Below are 18,841 nucleotides of genomic sequence, written 5' to 3' on the forward strand. Positions count from 1 at the left end.
GGCTGCTGAGCTGGAGTTCCTGGATTCGAACTCGGCCGTGACGGCCGCCTCTCGGTGTAGGCGCCCGTGTGCTGTGCATTGTCAGGGCATGTTAAAGATCTCCGGGTGGTCGAAATTATTTCAGAGACCTCCACTACAGCGCGTCTTTCTTCCTTTCTTCTTTCACTCCCCTAGGAGCAGCATGGATTGCTCAGGTTGGACTGTTTTGTGTCATCAGTTGAATTAAACTATTTGAATAGGCGCGGTGAGGAAAGAGTTAATGACTAGCGACTCAGCAAGTGCCCTGCTCAGCAAGTGCGACCAAGTGCCCTGCTTTCTGAAGCGGCCGCCACCATGCTGCTGCAAGCAGATTCTCTGCTGACTACGCAGGGCTTGAAAGTGTAACAGTACATGTGGCAAGGCACCCATATGAAAAACATCTAGTTGAACATCCAGCATCATGATAAGAACTGCCATCCTTGGAGGTCGAGGGAAAGAAAGATTCATAGGAAGAAGACATTTGCACATTTGACTCCAGAACTTAGCTCTTGTTCTACTGTATTCCTTTAGTTCCTGTGTGGCAGCGTTCCTGGAATTACTGCAGGTGATTACGCAAACCAGTAAGGGCAAAATGCACCGCTAGCTGGCACGTGATAAATGATTGCAATTTCCATATAATTGAATAAGTTCACATAAATTATTCATAAATTAATGAGTGAGATCATTGTTGCTAGGTGCATGATTGCAGTATCCATTTGTCGCGTTTAGGCAGAATCATTTCATTGCAACACTATCCTCCTGTGAGTAATCGTTTATCACACATCAGCTAGTGCTGTACAGTTGAACCTCTATGTAACGAACCTCTATGTAACGAATTCCTGGATTTTACGAAATTTTTCAATTCCCCAACACATCCCCCATTGAAGCCCATGTATAGGCGACCTCCTTGTAATGAACTCGTTGCGGCAGTTGACCTTGATGTAACGAATTCGCGGCGCTGATCATCGAGCTGTATCTTGTAATGTTTTGCCCGAAATTTGACCGAGCAGTGCACAACTTTAATATTGTTTAAGTAAGTTTTTATATTAAATGGTAAAGTAGACCGTGAGCAGAACGCTTGCAATTGCAGCAAACAAGCAGACCTCGGTGATGATGATGATGTTGAGCGCCGCTATCGCTGCTCCGTGGCAAGCGTAGCAACTTTTAAGCTTTCATCTTGTAGCTTGACACTAGGTGACACTACTATGACAAATTATTCGTGGTGTTGCGGCGCATTTATGGTAAGCCTTCTTCGTCAGCGTGTTGACGTGCGTGTGCTGGTGTGTGTTTACGGTGTCGGTTCGTTACGAAGAGTTCCGCTGTGAGGAAACGGAAAGTTTTGTCGCTTGAAGATAAGCTCTCGATTTTGAATGCAATTACCGCCGGCGAAAAAAGAAGGATGTCGCTGCCCGCTTCAATATACCAGCCAGCTCCCTGTCAACCATTCTTGCTGCAGAACAAAGCATCCGCAGTGCGATGGAGTCGGGCACAAGTGCCCAGAAGAAAGGACTGAAGACGTCGACGTATGCTGATGTGGTCAATGCCATGTTTGCATGGTTTTTGGACAGACGAGCACAAAACGTGCCCATAAGTGGCGCAATTTTGCAGCAGAAAGCCATAGATTTTGCTTGCATCCTGAGCCACGTTGACTTCAAAGCGAGTAACGGCTGGCTACAAGGATTTAAAAGCCGGCACGGTGTCGTCGGAAAAGTGGTATCTGGCGAGTCTGGCTCCGCAGACAGCGATGCTGCTGCCTTGTGGGTGGCCGAGAAGATTCCTGGCATTTTCAGCCGCTATGAAGCTGCCGACATTTATAATGCTGATGAGACGGCCCTGTTTTATCAAATGTTACCGAGCCGCACGTTGTCACTAAAAGGAGAAGACTGCCACGGTGGGAAGCAAAGTAAACTCCGCATGACGGTTTTGCTTTGCGCCAACACTGATGGCAGCGACAAGCGAATCCCATTGGTTATTGGCCGCAATGCCTGGCCCAGATGTTTTAAAGGAACAGGGCGGATGCCAGTAAAATATGTGGCAAACTCCAAAGCTTGGATGTCGCGGGCAATTTTTTCCGACTGGCTGAAGGAGCTCAACCAAGATGTCAAGCGACAAGGTCACAGCATTTGCTTGCTGCTTGGCAACTGCTCCGCGCACCATGTGGAAGGCCTACAGCTTTCGAACGTCGAGCTGCAGTATTTGCTACCTAACTGCACTTCTCTGGTACAACCCTTAGACAAAGGGGTTATTAACAGCTTTAAATGCTGTTACCGCCGTCGATTGATACAAAAGGTGCTCCTGGACATCCGCCTTGAACGGCCGACGAAAGTGGATATCTACCAAACAATCGAAATGCTTGCTGCGTCTTCGTAAGAGGTCGGGCCAAAAGTGATCGCCAGTTGCTTCGCCAAGGCTCAGGTAAATAAGGCCATTCAAGCTACAGTCACTGAAGACGAACCTTCAAGCCCACCTGAGGTCGCAGAAGCGTGGGATGAACTACCCATGAATGGTGGGGTGCCCGACGGTATCGAGCTGTGCGACTTTTTGTTCGTGGACAACGGTGCCATGGCTACGGAAGAGATGACTGATGCGGCACTTGTGGAAACCGTTCAAGATAGCCTTGAAGGTGACGGCTCGTCAGAGCCTGATACGTTTTTTGCTGTGCCCACCGCGAGGGAACTGATGGACGCGGTGGACGTTCTGCGCCGTTTCGTCGGCTCGCAGGACAATGAAGCAGCCCTGGATGCCTTAGTTTCCTTGGAGCGCCGAGTAGTGGCTTCAATCGGGCAAAAACAGCAAGCGAAAATTGCGCAGTTTTTCTCTAATAAATAAATTCTTTGAATGGCAAATTCACTTGAATTGATATCTGTCGCATTTTTATTTCGTTTTGGCATGATCCTTACCAGTCTTAACCCAAAACTGCATGTAACGAAAACCTGGATATAACGAAAAATTGCTAACTTTTTTCAGTTTCGTTATATCCAGGTTTGACTGTATTTGCTCATTACCATTTTGTGTAATTACATATCAAAATTTTAGAGCGCAGCTCTTGAGCACCCATTCATAGGTTGATTGGCATCCCTCGCCATTGCCGTCAGTGTGACCGAGCGCCAGACATTAAAACACAAACATGGGCAGGCCACATGGGTGCATAGTGTGTCAGAGCTTGCCCAAAGGTGGCGCCACAGTCGTACGCACCGTAGCTTGCCGAAAGCGGTCGTGGCGTGAAAGGAATCATGCCTGTGCATGCCGCAAAAGGACCCAGAAGCTTGGAAGATCAATCCCTGTTTAACCATGGAGAGTGCATAATGTTGTGTGTATCGTGTGCCCTCTCCACTTCGCTTGCTCAATGCGGCACGGATAGGAGAGAAGAATCTGGAAACCTTTGAAAACCTCACTTCTCACCTGACCAATGGTGACGTGAGCCTCTGTGGGAGGGCAAGAGAGAGTTTTTAATGCGAAAGCGTTTCTTGTCTCATGAGTGGTGTGTACAGGACCTGTCGGCGTAACGCGCCATCAGAGCATGTCCGCACAAACTGTCAATCATCCATTATAAGAGTAATCAATAAAGTAGTTGATTAAATAATTAATCCATTAGCATGAATGTGTGGTAGGACGTCCACATTTATTTGATGTCCCAGTAGCCGCGACTGGTGAGCTAGCGGAGCAGGCTGTTTTGACCTTGCTGGCGAGGCTAGTTGATGAGAGCGTTCTGCTCTGTTGCACAAGCGAGAGCTTCTGGTCTGCGCGGGGCCGGTCGCGCCAACTTCATCTTCAGCGCCGCTGGTGATGCCAGCGCCGTTACAGATGCTCCCCTCCTAGCGCGGTGCGCAGTAAAGGAAAAAAGAACGGTATGTACAAGTTTTGCACAGGTTGGTCAAGTCCAGGACACCGCTAGGTTCGTGAAGGCCGCCGAGCGCGTGAAACAAACTCAGGCGGTCGAGCCTGGCTGCTGCGCAAAAGGCGAGGGGATCCAAAGGATGAGGGTGACGACGTGGCGGGAGAAGTCGAGGCAATGGAGGCGAGCTAGGTGTGCTGCAGTCGGAAGGTCTACTGGTGGGGCCAGCAGTTTTTATTTATTTTTTTATTTAACCATACTGCAGGCCAATGCTTTGGCCCTAGCAGGAGGGGCATTTTACAAAGAATGCAAAGTAAAAAGGCTACACAAACAAAAGAAAAATGTCCAGAAATTCAACACCAGTAAGTCCGGCAACAAATGAATACTTGTCCACAATAAAATTTGGAACAAAACTATACAAGAAAAAGGACATCAGTCCAAGATACAAAAGTACAACGTAAAGAGGCATTAATATAGAAAGAGTTGGGTTGTAGGGGGCCGGAAAATGTCATTGCAGAAAATGCAACCGCGGCGGGAGTTACGAGCGATATGTGCTTTGCACTGGCCCAGTGGGGGCAGGCGAAGGGATAGCGTGCGGAAGCCGCCGCCGTAGAAGAGGAGGGGATGCCTCATGAGGCAGGGCGATGGTGAAATGACGGCACGCGACACTGGGCTGGAGGTCTGCTGCGGGGGACTCGGGCTGCCGTGTAGGGAAGTCATCGAAGTGGCCGACGAGGTGCAGCGGCTTTATGCAAAAACGAGCTCACTGTGGCAGTGGGACGGGTGGCGGAGGGTACAAGAAGCAAGTCCGGGGCATAGTTGTCGGAATGGGAAGGTTACAGTAGGGCTGTCTTGTCTGTCCCGGACGCACAGGCACTGGTGAAGGCGCCAGGTGGGCAGGGATGTGTGGCAGGCATTGCGGGTGGTGCGTTAGGCGCGACAAGGCCCTGGGGTGATGTGCATGCATGCTTCACGACTGGAATGATGGTTGTGCTCACTGTGGGTGGGCTTGAGGGAGCAGGCGAACGTGGGACTGGAAGTGAGTCCGGGCCCGGGTCGAGAGAGGGTGCTGCCGGCGATGGCCCAAGGGCAGGCGTCACAGCTGTGAAACAGGGTTGGGCGGGAGGCGCTGTGGGTTGGGAGATCACAGGTGGATGGCCGTCCATAGGGGCCGGTGAAGCAAACTTGAGAGAGACCGGGGTGTAGTTTGAGGCAACTGGTTGAGAAGGTTGGCAAGAGACTGGCGCATCCTCACGTGGCACTTGCCGAACCGTGGGTGGGGCCACATACGGTGGTGACGATAGTGGAGAGACTGGTGTGGGGAGGGGCGCTGACGTAGGAGTGTGTGGAAGGAAAGCCGAAACAGCTTGGGTAGGGAATGTGGCTATGGATGGTGGGTCGAGTGGCGCTGCAGCTTCCAAGTCTGCAACAGGAGTGCAGAGAGTCGGCGGGAGCTCCATGCCAAAATATGCCATCAAGTGCTTCTTGAAATCGGCGTATATGTCAAGGCCAGGAGGCGGAAACCGTAGCTGTGCCAGGAGACCGGGTGGGAGTTTGCGGCTGGCGTGCTGATAGCGCAGTAGCTGGCTGGACACGTTGTTGACATGGAAGTGCAAGTCCAGCAGCGCCAGCCACAAAACGGGGTCCCTGGCATAAAAAGCGGGCAGGCCTGGCAGCCGAGGAAGGAAGGAGCGCTGATACAGCTGAAGGAGCTCACCGGATGTGATGGTAGGTGCGGACATGGCTGCGATAAGCTGCCGAAAGCCGGGTGCGAACAGTGGCCGTGCAGCAGCAATGCCAAGGGGAAGGGCAAGACGGGCACGAGCGCAGAGCCGATGGGAGCGGCTTTGCCTGCATCAAAGCTGTTATCCGGTGTCACCAGATGCAGTAGGACACCCACATTTATTTGATGTCTCGGTAGCCGCGACTGGTGAGCCGGCGGAGTGGGCTGTTTTGACCTTGCTGGCCAGGCTGGTTGATGAGAGCGTTCTGCTCTGTTGCACGAGCGAGAGCTTGTGGTCTGCGCGAGGCTGGTCGCACCAACTTCATCTTCATCAGCGCTGCTACAAATGAATAATTAAGCCACCAAAATGAGTAATTAAATGCACAATTAGTTGAACTAGTCAGTGACTTCAGAAATTGATTGGTAATGCTCGGTCTGATGAATGGTTCAATTGCCAAAATAATCAAATGCTTACTTAAATTCAATTACATTCAGTTAAATAACCAAAATAATGAAATTAACTGGATGATTAATCAATCAACCAGTGTAATTAATCAGTTCAACTAGCAAATTAATTTCAACTAGCAAATTAAGAAAAATGCTTTCTCATTACTGCACCTGAGCAGACTTTTTTAAAAGGGGCTCTGAAAGGGGCTCCGAATAAAGTTGCAGTATGCCTACAATGTTAAAGGATGCTGTTTCAGAAATATCCTCCAGCAAGAATTTTTCTATTGTGTTGTGTGGAAGCTGAATTACCTGTAGTCAAAATTTGAATTTACGCATCATTGCGCCTTTCTCTCTCCTCTCATCACTTTTTGCACGCCGAAATGTCCGCGCTCCTGCACTGGCCCCACCCACTCGGTACCTCCGGCGACTTCAGATGCTCGCGGGAGGAGGGGGGGACGGGGCCGATCTTCCGGCCGTGGCCATGGGAGGTGCGTGACGTCGGAAAGAGATGTCACGGCGAACCAGTCACAGCCCTTCGCTGCTGACATAACAAGTGATGCATGAGGTGACGAGCGCGGGTTTCGGGCAAATGCTCAGCACCGAAGGTCGCCGTGAGGCATGGAAGCACGAATTTTAAAAAATATATTGTAAATGATTGATTCGCTTTTGAAGTACATTACGCGGCATGAACACTCGGGAGCCTGTACTCTACATTATAAGCAAACTGTTTTGTAAGCAAACTCAAACATCCTTTTCAGGGACCCTTTAATTGTACCCCTGGAATTTTACTATGGGCGCTATGCGTGCATGTGCACCTGCTTTGATGCCAAGTGGTTGAGATTAATCTGGAACTCACCACTGTGGCATCCCTCATATAGCCCATGGGTTGAGCCGGACCGTTAAGCCCCATTTACAACCCACCTATACCAGTTTCTGGTGCATGGATGGTGCTGCGGTGTTGACAGGTGGAACACTAAATGGTGGAGATAGAGCAGTCGTTTACAGCACGTCGCTCTGATGACTGACGTCTTTGTGTACCCTGCATTTGGATTCACTGAAGGGAAGTCGTATGCTATTGCAGGTGCTGCAGCGTCCGCTGGACCGTGAGTTGGAGCTGCAGGTGGCAGAGGATGCGGGCGGAGGTGGCGGTCCGCCGACTACAGTGGGGCGCGTCCAGCTCGACTCCCTGAGCAGCCAGCCCGTGGAGCAGGAGCTCAAGGCTACCGGACAGCACGGTGAGGGCAGGGATAGAAAGAGGTTGTTTAATCATGCGATTCAGTTGTCTGTCACAAATGAACTGTGGTAGAGGGGCTGTTCAAGAAAACAACTTGGGCCACATTGAGAAAGGTGCATGAAAGTTACGGTAGGAAACAGAGGCCGCTGCACTTGGAAGGCCATTTAAGGTGGCCAAAAAGGAGCCAGGTTGGCTGACACGTCTTGTAGCAGGAGCCCTGCAACATGTTTTATTAATGTTTCTTGCTATGGATTTGGTTTTCTTAAATTGTTTTCTCGCCAGATATGTCTCCATCTTGTCCAAATTTGAATTCTGACTTTGTTATTTTGCTGTTTAATCCAAAACAGACTCCAAAATCTCAGTTGGCCCACTGCTACCCCTGCATTTTGCTAGTGTCTATGCTAAATGGTGGTTTTGGGTAAATCAGGCCCTTTGCTTCCATGTGCAGAAACCAGTAATGCAAGATCATAGCTGCTGTATCTTTGAGCTGCTCCTTTGACGTGCCATTTTTTGTCTCCATCAAAATGAAATATTTTTCTGCTTAAGCACTATGTTCAGGCAGTAGAAGGACAATTCAGAGATGTGCATTATGCTTGAAAATGCAAGAAAAAAATATATACAGTTTGTTGTGCTTACGCCAAATGCGAATTAGGTGCCCTAGCACTTCGGTTTTCACGTGGGCTTCAGTGTTTGTTTTACTGGAGGGGAGGTACACTTAAGCTTTGCCTTAAGGGTATGATGTGATGGTGATAATGAGTTAATGCCCATATATGCGAAATTGGTCATCCTCTGCTTTACGTTCCTACATCGCTGGGAGTCCTCATACCTCTCCTGGTGCAGTGGTTGAGTGATGCACCGCTGTATTGCGATAGCAGGTGCTGCCACTGGTATGGGTGGCTAGATGAAGTAGCGCACAAAGACGAGGATGAGCACAGAAGCTGACAGGACAGGTGCCGAACTACCAAAAATTAATTGAGAGCAGCAAACAGCTTTTTAAATACCACCCAGGACCCACGTGACACCAGAAAACAGTAACTGCACACGAAGCGAAAATTCTTCATATCAAAACACCATCCATCAATAGCCTTATGAAACTTTTGGCTTGTGTACACTTAGAATTCAACACGCACCAGGACTGTTGAGTCGAAACCGATACTAGGAGAAAATGAGAAAACAATGAAAAATGGGTAAAAATATAAAGCACGAGCCAGAGAAGTGTCAAAACCAGTGTAAATTGTTGGTAGTCCTGTTGTTAGCCTCTGATGTTTGTTCTCGTCTTTTCGCTCTGCTTCCTTTAGTCATGCAACAAGACCAACAAGCCCAAACCACAACTTTAGTACTCCGGTGGGGCTTGTGAGACTCAGGTTGCTTTTCCCGAGCTATCATTCATTAATTTGACTGACACCTGCCACGGTGGGCAGTTTCCTCATAATCCAGTGAGCAGATTGTGATGACGCCTGACACAGTGGTGAAATCGGTGAGTGGGAGGGCCTTAGTGATATAATACACTAAAAACAAGAACCATAGACGAAAAGAACCAGGCAACGTCGGGAAGCAGTATTAAGGGCGATGGGAAAGGGTGAATGGGTGAGGGGTGAGCATGACCAGTGGGGTAACTTGGATGGTACAGTCGAATCTCAATCATACAAATCTCACGGGGTCACAAAAAATATTCGTATCATCCGAAATTCGTATCATTAAAAACGAATACAATTTGTGTGCAGAATTAATGTAGATCTATTTTTGGCTGGCGGGGTTTACTGACGGCCGTGCACCATTGCTTACTCGCATTGTCAGTGCTGCACTGATTGTGCACCGCTGCCCACTGCTCGTGGCGCATGCCCCGATACTGGCGACCCTGGCATCGGCGATGTACGGGCAGCAAGTACTTTGTGCTCGAGGGTGCAGCTTGCTCTTTCTGTCATTCGCAGCGGGTAGGGGGCTTTTTGTTACATCTGAATTTCTGCCTGTTGCACACAATGTGCTCTGGTCAGGGCATTTTACGAATTCGTATCATCACGAACTTCTTATCATTCGTGATCGTATCGCTGAGATTGTGCTGTATGCAGCGGTATCCGGTGGTGACCTGGGGTGGTATAGTGTTTCACTGCAAGACCAGGCTTCAGACAAGCAAGCGCACAACGGCCAAATGTGGGGAATGGTTACCATAAGTTCTAGCACACTAAAAATGATGTTACTATTGGTGTCAAAATATGTCTGCACAAAAATGGCGTACGACATGCTACCCTGCCCATTGTTGCACGAGTTATTATTTAGTGCGTTTGTTATGTGCAGCCCGTTCTCAGCAAGCAAAAGCTGCGAGTTTGCTTCACACACAATTGTGTACATGGCACGCAAAAGGGTTTATGCTGGCAGTTGTGGTGTTGTGCTTAATAATCAGAGTTTGGTGAGGCTAGAGTCGAAATCCGAAAGCCGCATCAAAGTTGCAAAAGATGAATCGAGTTAAGCTCCTCAGCATTGGCTAGTAACTTTTATCTGTCATAGGGCAAGATTTTGATTCTAAACATTTTAGTGATGTGGCCAATAAAGCAACTGCATCATTTTAAAAGCCGCTTATCATCACTGCTGAGAAATTTTTCATCTGGAAAATGTGGAATGTGCTATCAGGAAATAGTGAGTGGTGCAAACATAAAGCTTAATCACAGTTGTAGGAGTGCACAAAGGTTCATAATGAGAGATTAGATAAACAAATGAGTAAGCAATAAATTTAGGGCTAAAAATGAGCTTTGCAGGTTCTGTAAGAATACTTTGTGTATTTCTATGATGAATGGGAGATTTGTATTGGATCAAGTTACACTTACCTAAACTTGAACCATTTGATCTTGTGGTATCTGAGAGACAGATATGTGGTTCCAAAGAATTTGTAGGAATGGAAGCTGGTATTCTATGCTGATCTTTTGCCTTCAACATGTAAAAGTAATGAAAACGTTCAGTGCATGTACTATAGCGCTCAGTATGAGCTGCAACGCTGGAGCTGTGGCAAGAGGCGATTTCTTGAAGCAGTGGGCATAGCCTTTGATGCAAAGAACAACGTACACTCACTGTTTGTGGAGTTTTGGTGTTGTGGATAAAGGCTCGTTATTTTGCTCTAAAGTGCAGTGCTGAGCTGGTTCGCTCTGGGCACATTGCAAGTCATATTGAGCGCGGTAGAAAATTCTTAACTGTGCGCTATGGAATCTGTCATTACTTAGACCTTAGGTTAATGGCTCTGACTGTGTGTTGTGCGGTGACTGTGCAGATGCGGAACGGTCGGCCACGGATGAGGAGTCATCGTCCTCGTCTAATGAGGAGGCGAGTGACAGCGAGGCGGCCGGTGATGAGCCGCACAACGACGATGCCCTGATCCGCTGTCGGCGGCGGTCTTCCCAAATGCGCAAGGTGGAGGCCGAGGCCTCCTAGGCTCTCGTGTTACTTCTCTCTTTAATTCCGCTTACTTTTCGTGCTTTGGCAGCATTCAGCCAAAGGTGCTGCCATACTGTCAGGCATAGATGAGGCTGCTTACAGAGAAACTTTGTTATAATGGACTGGTAAAAAAATCTTAAAATACCGTACAAATGCGTGTAAGGCCCGCACTTTTTTTTCCAGATTCAAGGGCCAATTTTCGGGGTGCGGCCCATACAGGCAATGTTTTGAAAAAAATTTTTTTCTAAAGAGAAAACACACCTATCAGGGAATTAGTGGCATTTATTCTGCGTTCAGTCATCACTCGCGGAGTCCGATTCCGAGCTGGTGCTGTGCTCTGGTGCACACTCATTCCACAAAAAGTCGCACAGCATGTCCGTTTTCAACGCGTAGCCGTTCCATCACATAGCAGAGCAGCTCTTCTTCCAGTTCCGGAAACTTGCACGGTTTGCCTCGGAAAGCGTGCTTTTTTCAGCTTGTGTTCCTCAATGCACTCTTTTGGTTGCATCATCGTTGGACGCCCTTCTCGGCCACGTCGAATTTCCTGCCCGCCGCACGCTTGCCGTGTTCGAGAGCAAACTCCTAGTCATGTAGCTATTAAGGTGCTTGACCGTCGTGCTAAAATTGCAACGCTTGGCGGCAGCACGCGAAAGCCACAACTATGATGAACTTTGACACAGCAACACAGCCACGAAAAGCTGGAGCTGGTGATACCGATGCAGATATGAATAGCGGGAGCTCTCCGCGGAGTAAAAAGTTGACAATGATGATGATGACTCTTGGCCTTGGGTGCCATCCACGGGCGGCACCTGGAAGCTCCTGTGCACATGCACTGCTGGGCTCGAGGAGCGGCGGCGGCGACACGCGCTCATTTTTAGATTGGCTAGGTGCATGCATGTCCTCTGCGATCAAGCGCACTGCTGCTTGCACCTGGAGCTGATCGCGGAGGCCAGGTGTGTATGTTTAGAAGGCTATTCTCGCATGGGTTGCGGAAAGTTTGGGTGCGGCCTTTACATGAGTTTTTTTCTTTTTTCAAATATTTATTTCTGGAAAACGGTGCGGCCCGTACGTGGGTGCAGCCCTTACACGTGTTTATACGGTAGTTCGTTATAACCGAAAATCATAACATGAAATTTTACCAATAAACTCGTGATAGAGAAGCTAAATTTAGTCAGCGAAAGAACGGCAACTAGGAGACCCCTTGCCATATTTTTAGCGCCGTTTCGAAACCGCTCGCGGCGATTGCGGAGGTCACAAAAAAATGAGCGGCAAACATCAGTTAAGTTGGCTTCACCGCACAGCACCATAGCATGTGGTGGCGGCAGGTCAAACGCGAGCTTTGGTGCCTTCCTCGCATTACAGCGATGTCGCGTAAAAAAGAACGGACACCAGGACGATGACTATCGCCGTTTTCACCGCTGCTGCACCGTGCCAGTCGACGTGAGGATGGCTGCTGGAATGCCACAACTGACTGTGTCACTGGTTTTGGGTCACTATCGACTGGTGTGAGAGGCAGGCACAAACGGGGGCTGACTGCCTAACTACCAGCTGTTCTTGCTGCTATATCTCCTCTGGTGCTGTTGGAAAATGTGAGATAAAGCATGAACTGTAGTGCAAGAACTTGCTGCTTTACCACCAGTCATCCGTGCAGTAAGGCAAAGCCTGTCACCTGCCATCTGAACGGGCACAGCTTGGCACTGAGCAATTAAATATATCCGTTTTGTGGAAAACTGCGTTCAATATACAAAGTGAGAAATCCATGCGTTAAAAATATTTAGGGGCTGTTCGATGTAGCCTATAATTCTTAATATCCATGTTTGTTGTAACATGGTTTGACTGTATCTACCATATATTAGCTCTTTTTTTTTTTTTTTTACGGAAACTGTCTCAAAACACCGTGCACACTACAGTAAAATACAAAGCTGAAACCATTCTGAATTTCCGTATTAACAGGGACCGAATTAGCGAGGTTTTACTGTACAGCACATGTGCATTTCTGAACAAAATTGTGTCAAAACACTGTGTGTGAGATTTGCTGGCGGTTTGGCAACATGTTAATATCAAGACATGAATGCATGATCTAGCTTGTCTAAATTGTTTGCATTTTAGTCTAACCTTAGGGTGCATGCAACATGTCATGATACTGCCTCAGCAGTGCTTGAGCCATGAGTGGAGGACAAGTAGAAAATAGACGTAACGGGATTGTTCAAGTATTAAGGCAATTCTGCCTTCCTTATTGGTACCAAGAGAATTGACAGCATAGCTCTGGCATTCAAGTGCAAAAGCTTATTACTGAGAAACTAGGGAAACACTTCATTGTTCTCAAAAGAAGAAGCATCCTCGTTCAAAAACTGGACTAAACGGAAGTGAAATGTGCTGTTGGAGAAAAATTATAGGTTTTTGCAGATAAAATTGAACATGCATATTTTGGTCAGTTTCTGATTTTAAGGAAAAATTATATATTGCTACATGGGTCATTTTCCTGAAACAAAATTTCTCTTTCCTAATGAGATAAAAAAATTTTGTTTCGGGCAAAATAAGCCTGTGTATGTTTGTCCAGGCATCCATGGAGCAACGCATATTCTTGTCATCAGGGTTAAAAACTTTGATAAGACATGCATGCTTGACTTCATCTTTTGAAAGCGACTGGCAAGTGTTTGTAGCTCATGTCTGATAATACAGCCGCCGACCGACTTTTTGGACTCTGCAGGGCTCAAAAAGTGGCCCGAATAATCGAGCGGTCGTAAAAATACGTGAGCTTCAAAAAAATGATCTTTCTGCGAAAAACCAACCTTAAAAAATTGCGAACCTCACCGCTCCCCACTTTTCGCTTGCAAGCAATAATACTGTACCATCTTGTGTATTAGCTGGACTCGTGTATGGGCCGCACCCCCTGTTTCGGACTAGATAATTGAGAAAAAAAAAAAAAATACGATTATACGTTTTTTTATTCGTGTATGCGCTGCACCTTCAAAATTCACGCTCAAATTTTAAAAGAAGTGCAGGCTTTACACGAGTTTATATGGTATTAGACTTGATCTGAGCGACAGTCGTGTTTTCGTCATGTCCGCACCACCTTGCATCACAATGTGGTGTGGCTGCAGGCCGTGCTTCAAATGAATGCACACGTCATGTGTAGCAAGAACAGCCAGTGCCCATAGGCAACGATGCTCATGAAGACCGAGAGGTGTAACCCAAGGGAAGACGCAAGCGTCTCCGATTGCACACCCCCCACCCACCCTCGCCTCCCCTGCACCGCAGATTGCGCTGTCCATGTCGCGGCGGATGCTGCAGCTGTCCTGTTTTTCAATGCAATCGTGCGCGCTTTGTAAGCCATCTATCTCGGTGGCAACGAAAGGCATGCCATTATCTCAAGTGGCAGCCATGAAGAACAAATACCCAAGCCCATCCAAGCCAGCCCGTTCGATTGAGTGCGTTTAAATCCAAGATGGCGCCTTTCGCAGAGGCGGACGACTGGCTGGTTACAACACTTTTGCCCGCTCCCATCTATACCAAGGTAATGTTCAACACCCTAGCAAGGGAACAACAGTTTACAATTGGCAGCGAGAGCCTAGAAATAGTGACGGAATACGTCTGCTTAGGGCAGGTAGTGACAGCTGATCCAGATCATGAGTGGGAGATAACTAGAAGGATAAGAATGGGGTGGAGCGCATATGGCAAATTCTCGCAGATAATGAGTGGCAGTTTACCAATTTCCCTCAAGAGGAAAGTGTACAACAGCATAATCTTACCGGTACTCACCTACGGGGCAGAAACGTGGAGGCTAACGAAAAGAGTTCAGCTTAAGTTAAGGACAACGCAGCGAGCCATGGAAAGAAAAATGATACGTGTAACGTTAAGAGATCGGAAGCGGGCAGAGTGGGTGAGGGAACAAACACGTGTTAATGACATCCTAGTCGAAATCAAGAGAAAGAAATGGGCTTGGGCAGGGCATGTAATGCGAAAGCAAGATAACCGCTGGTCCTTAAGGGTAACGGAGTGGATTCCAAGAGAAAGTAAGCGTAGCAGGGGGCGGCAGAAAGTTAGGTGGGCGGATGAGATTAAGAAGTTTGCAGGCAAAGGGTGGATGCAGCTGGCAAAGGATAGGGTTAATTGGAGAGACATGGGAGAGGCCTTTGCCCTGCAGTGGGTGTAGTAAGGCTGATGATGATGATGATCTATATCAAGCCGAAAAAACGAATTTTTGGTTTAAAAACCGTCTCCACGGTATTGCTGGTGTTTATTTTAGTCCAAAAAATAAGTTTTGGACTCCACAGAGTCCGAAATATTGGTCGTGAAAATGTACACCTTCCTAAGAGGTGCGTTATGGTTCCACAGCAAGGTCTGAAATATTGCGCAAGTCCAAATTATTGGCAGTCCGAAAATCGGTCAGCTACTGTACTTTGAAAACCTACTCTGTGCATCCAATACACTAATCTCTCGTTATAACGAAGTCAGCGGGACGACGAAAAAATTCGTTATAAGCGGTAATTCGATATAAGCGACTACCCGAGAAAATCTAAAGCGTCGAGCTTTAATTGCGCCTCAACTGCGAGGAAGTCAAAATGTAATGTATTCAGTGAAGCAGAACTTTATTCAGGTGCAAAAAAGGCAGTGAGCTTTGGCTGTTTCAAGTTCTTACCGGATGCATGCAGCCCCTGCTCTAATCTGACCAAGCATTGCACGAGGCCGCAGTCGCCGCCCATGCATTGAACCTTCGGGGTATTTCGAATCGCGAAGGCAGTGGCCGCTTTTATGGGCACATTTCGGGGTATTTCAAACGCAGTGGCCGCTTTTATTTGCAATGGGGGAGTAACGGAAATGCCGTGGCTCGAGTCTGAGGTTGTGTTTGTTGTGCTCAAAAAACGATTAGCCGCTCATTGTGGGTACGCAGCGCGATCGTGAAAACTGAACGGTTCTGCAGTAGAGGCTTTACATGATTACTGGCAATTTTTTTCCCGAGGTGTGCAGCTGTGAAGTTTGCAAAACGAGAGTTTTTCGGCGCAATGTTGTCGACGACACTGTGCTAATTCTGTGATTCAAATGTCGGTGTTCGTGCAGCGTCGCGTCCGCGCCGTTGACAGATGTCTAGGAACAAAATTAAATGATCCTACCACGCATTTAGACCGTTTTTCTTGTCGGATGGCACGAATCGAGCATGACCGGCTTGAGAAAATCGCCAAGGAAACACCATAGTTGCGTTGACATGCTATGTTGACAGCGTGACTCGATCGCCGCTGGCGACACTCAGATTTTTCGTGTTTTCGGCAAGTTATCGGTCTATTTGCACTGTCAAAAGTGCAAAGTAGCTAGGGGTGATGTTTTATTGTGATGCAAGCCGATTATTCGAGTGGCAAGCAAATTTCTAGACTGGCTTTCCCAAAGTCATCTTCCCGATTTGTTAACGTAGCTCCTCGCGTCGAACACGGCAAAGGGCGTGCGACCAGCAGTCGATTGCAACCAGGCAGTAGCTCGACAACACCGTTGTTCACACTTGCAGGTGCTACCTGCAGGTCGCCTTCTCGTTTGAAGCGAAAACTCTCAGGAATGACGTTGGCGCTTTCGAGAGTTTCGTCTGCTTTGGCCAGTGTGAAATGGTTAGGCTTATCAACGACAATGGCAGCCAGGGAGCAGCTCAATCCGTTGCCGAAAGCTCATCTCGCTCGCTACTCGCTAGTGTGAATGGGCTCATAATTGGAGGGACACTTCTTTTGTGCTTTTTGGCACGTTTCAGTGCCAGAAGTGCTCTTTAGGGCGGTAATATTTTGCTCACCGAGCGCACCCCATGTAATACTACGGTGCAAGTCTGCCCGCTGTCTTTTGGCCACTTTTCAGCATCCAAAAGACCGCGGTTTTCTGGCATCGCAAAGCGTCATGTATTTTCATTTGGATTCTATCACGGGGGATACCAGCGATGCGACTGCGACTAATTCGGGCGCACTGCAGCATGGAATTTGACAGCTTCCATTCGCTCTGCTGTAAACAACTGGGGGCACTCGGCACTCGCTTGGTACCTGCTGCTAGGCAGGTCATCGGTTGTAGGTTTGGTACTTTTGTGGCCTGTTCTGTGCCTGCATGAGACTAATTCGTCGGTGGTATTAATTCGACACTGCATGCGCAAAAGGGTCGCCGCCACAGCGGCGATGCCTCCACTCGCCACTTCGTTCTAAGCAGGTCAAGCTCTTCGTGTGCTTCGAGTAATCCGGCTTAAAATGCATGCGTTTGGGTCGGGCCTGGAAGAGATTTCGAATAAAGCGATTTCATTATAACGAGTGATTACTGTATGTGCTAACACGGAAGCATTGGCAAGTAGTGTGAAAATTGCAGCCTGACAAAAAGCAACATTGATACCTGTTTATGTGAGTGGCTCGCTGTCCTGTGATGTTGATCAAGTGTGAGGGTTAGGTGTGAAGAGAATCATTGTTGCTTTGAGAGTGGCTCAGTGGTGCTGAGACGCAGCTTTTCCACCCCCTGTCATTGCAGAGGAACATCAAGCAGAAGTTCATCGCCCTGCTCAAGAAGTTCCGGGTGCCCGACGCCGAGGTGGGACACTCGGCTCTCATTGGGCTTCGAATCGCGATGGTGGTGCGCCGGTGGTGCAAGTATTTACTACGCACTGGACACATGCCTCACTGCTACACCACTACACTCGCACTCCCAGAGTAGTAGTCACCGCTGCACCACCTCGCGCGAGTCATTTGATAAGCACTTTAACCACACCAGACTTGCCAAGTTTCCTTGTTAAGTCTTTGTCCAGACTTAGTACGGCGCTGCTTAGACAGTCACATAATGTCTCATCATCTTTGAAAATCACAGTTCCAGCATGTGACACTGAAATTGAAGGCAACGAGTCCTGTTGGATAACAAATCATTGCACTATCAGAGCAAAGATGGGAAAGAATTGACTTCTGGTGCTGTATTTTGTGGCAGTCTTTTCCTGATAGTTTCTGTTGCCTTTTTCTATTGGTTGACCTCACTTTTGGTACCAGAGTCAGCAAATGGTGGTGCTTACTCATTATCATGACCAACAGCGCAGTGATTAGCTGGCAGTAATAGAGAGTCAAAAGGTTGGATTATAAGAGAAATAATTACAAAATGTGACCCCTGGCCTACCGTGCATTTTAGGTTTGACGCAATGATTTTCCCTGAACTCGCTGGCATTGCCCACCAGCGCAGTTTCTATCAATAAGAATGCCATCACAATATCTCTTGTGAACTTGATTTTTACACTTTGAAACTTACTGGGCCAAGTGTGTAGCCCCCAGTAGGCCACCCACTTGCACCTGTCTGGAAACGGAATCAGTATTTTACCGGAAAAAATATCTGTACACCTTACTTTCTTTCTTGCGTACTTATCAAACGAACTTCATACTTTGCCTTTGAGAATAAGTCAAGCTCAAGTCGTCTAGGTTTCATGGCATCTAGAGCTCAAAACTTGCAGCTGCCGCATATGTCTGCAGGGTGTCACTGCACTGTAGTTTAGACTGCTCAGTAGTACTGATCTGTAGTAGAACCGTATTTACACGATTGTAAGTTGACTCGAACATAAATCGAGCTTCCCTATACCGCATGCCGAAGAAACAAAAGAAGGGCATGCCCTTGGGTATATTTCGTAGTGAAATTGTATTATTACTGGGCTACTCATCCACACGTGCGCCATAGTCCTCACTAGTGCTCCCATCGTCATCCCACATCACGTCCCACACCACGTCGTTCTAATGTTATCCCGTGAAATTCCGCATTTCGCAAATAACCGCATCATGACATCACATGCAGGAGCTTGTATTTTTGCCTCTCTGCAGGCGCCACACCTGCATCATCCGTTCCAAATAGTCGTTAACTTGCGGCCAAATGCGCAGTTGGTTTCTTCAGCGTAAAGAATAACAGCCATCTTGAACACAGCGATGAACGAGCTCCGAATGCTTACAGGGCACGATGCACTAATGACAGTTGATGAAGCAGGACAGTAAAAACTGATAAAACATGGCCGGCAGTCTAGTCAGATGCGTCAAACAAGCCAAAGAGAAACTATGTGTGAGTGGCGCCGGCTCCTCCATCAGCTACCAACACTTCCGTGAGGGCCAAGTGTGCAGTTAAAAGTAAAAAAAAACAACAATCTTTTCAATCAAGCTCGCAGAATATTCAGATACTGCTGAATAAA

General features: G+C 47.8%; 1 protein-coding gene across 2 annotated transcripts in view; it reads left to right on the plus strand.

The window, feature by feature from the left end:
* Positions 1-18,841, plus strand: part of KrT95D (phosphofurin acidic cluster sorting protein KrT95D) — a 127,410-nt gene that overhangs the window by 57,405 nt on the left and 51,164 nt on the right. The window contains exons 5-7 of one of the 2 annotated variants that reach the window (XM_077638212.1): positions 7,105-7,258; positions 10,517-10,656; positions 17,164-17,223. In XM_077638212.1, coding sequence (XP_077494338.1) covers positions 7,105-7,258; positions 10,517-10,656; positions 17,164-17,223 — 354 coding nt within the window. The remainder of the gene's footprint in view (positions 1-7,104; positions 7,259-10,516; positions 10,657-17,163; positions 17,224-18,841) is intronic. The other variant, XM_077638213.1, reaches the window with a different exon arrangement.

Source organism: Amblyomma americanum, chromosome 9, assembly GCF_052857255.1.
Source record: "Amblyomma americanum isolate KBUSLIRL-KWMA chromosome 9, ASM5285725v1, whole genome shotgun sequence".
Lineage (NCBI taxonomy): Eukaryota > Metazoa > Arthropoda > Arachnida > Ixodida > Ixodidae > Amblyomma > Amblyomma americanum.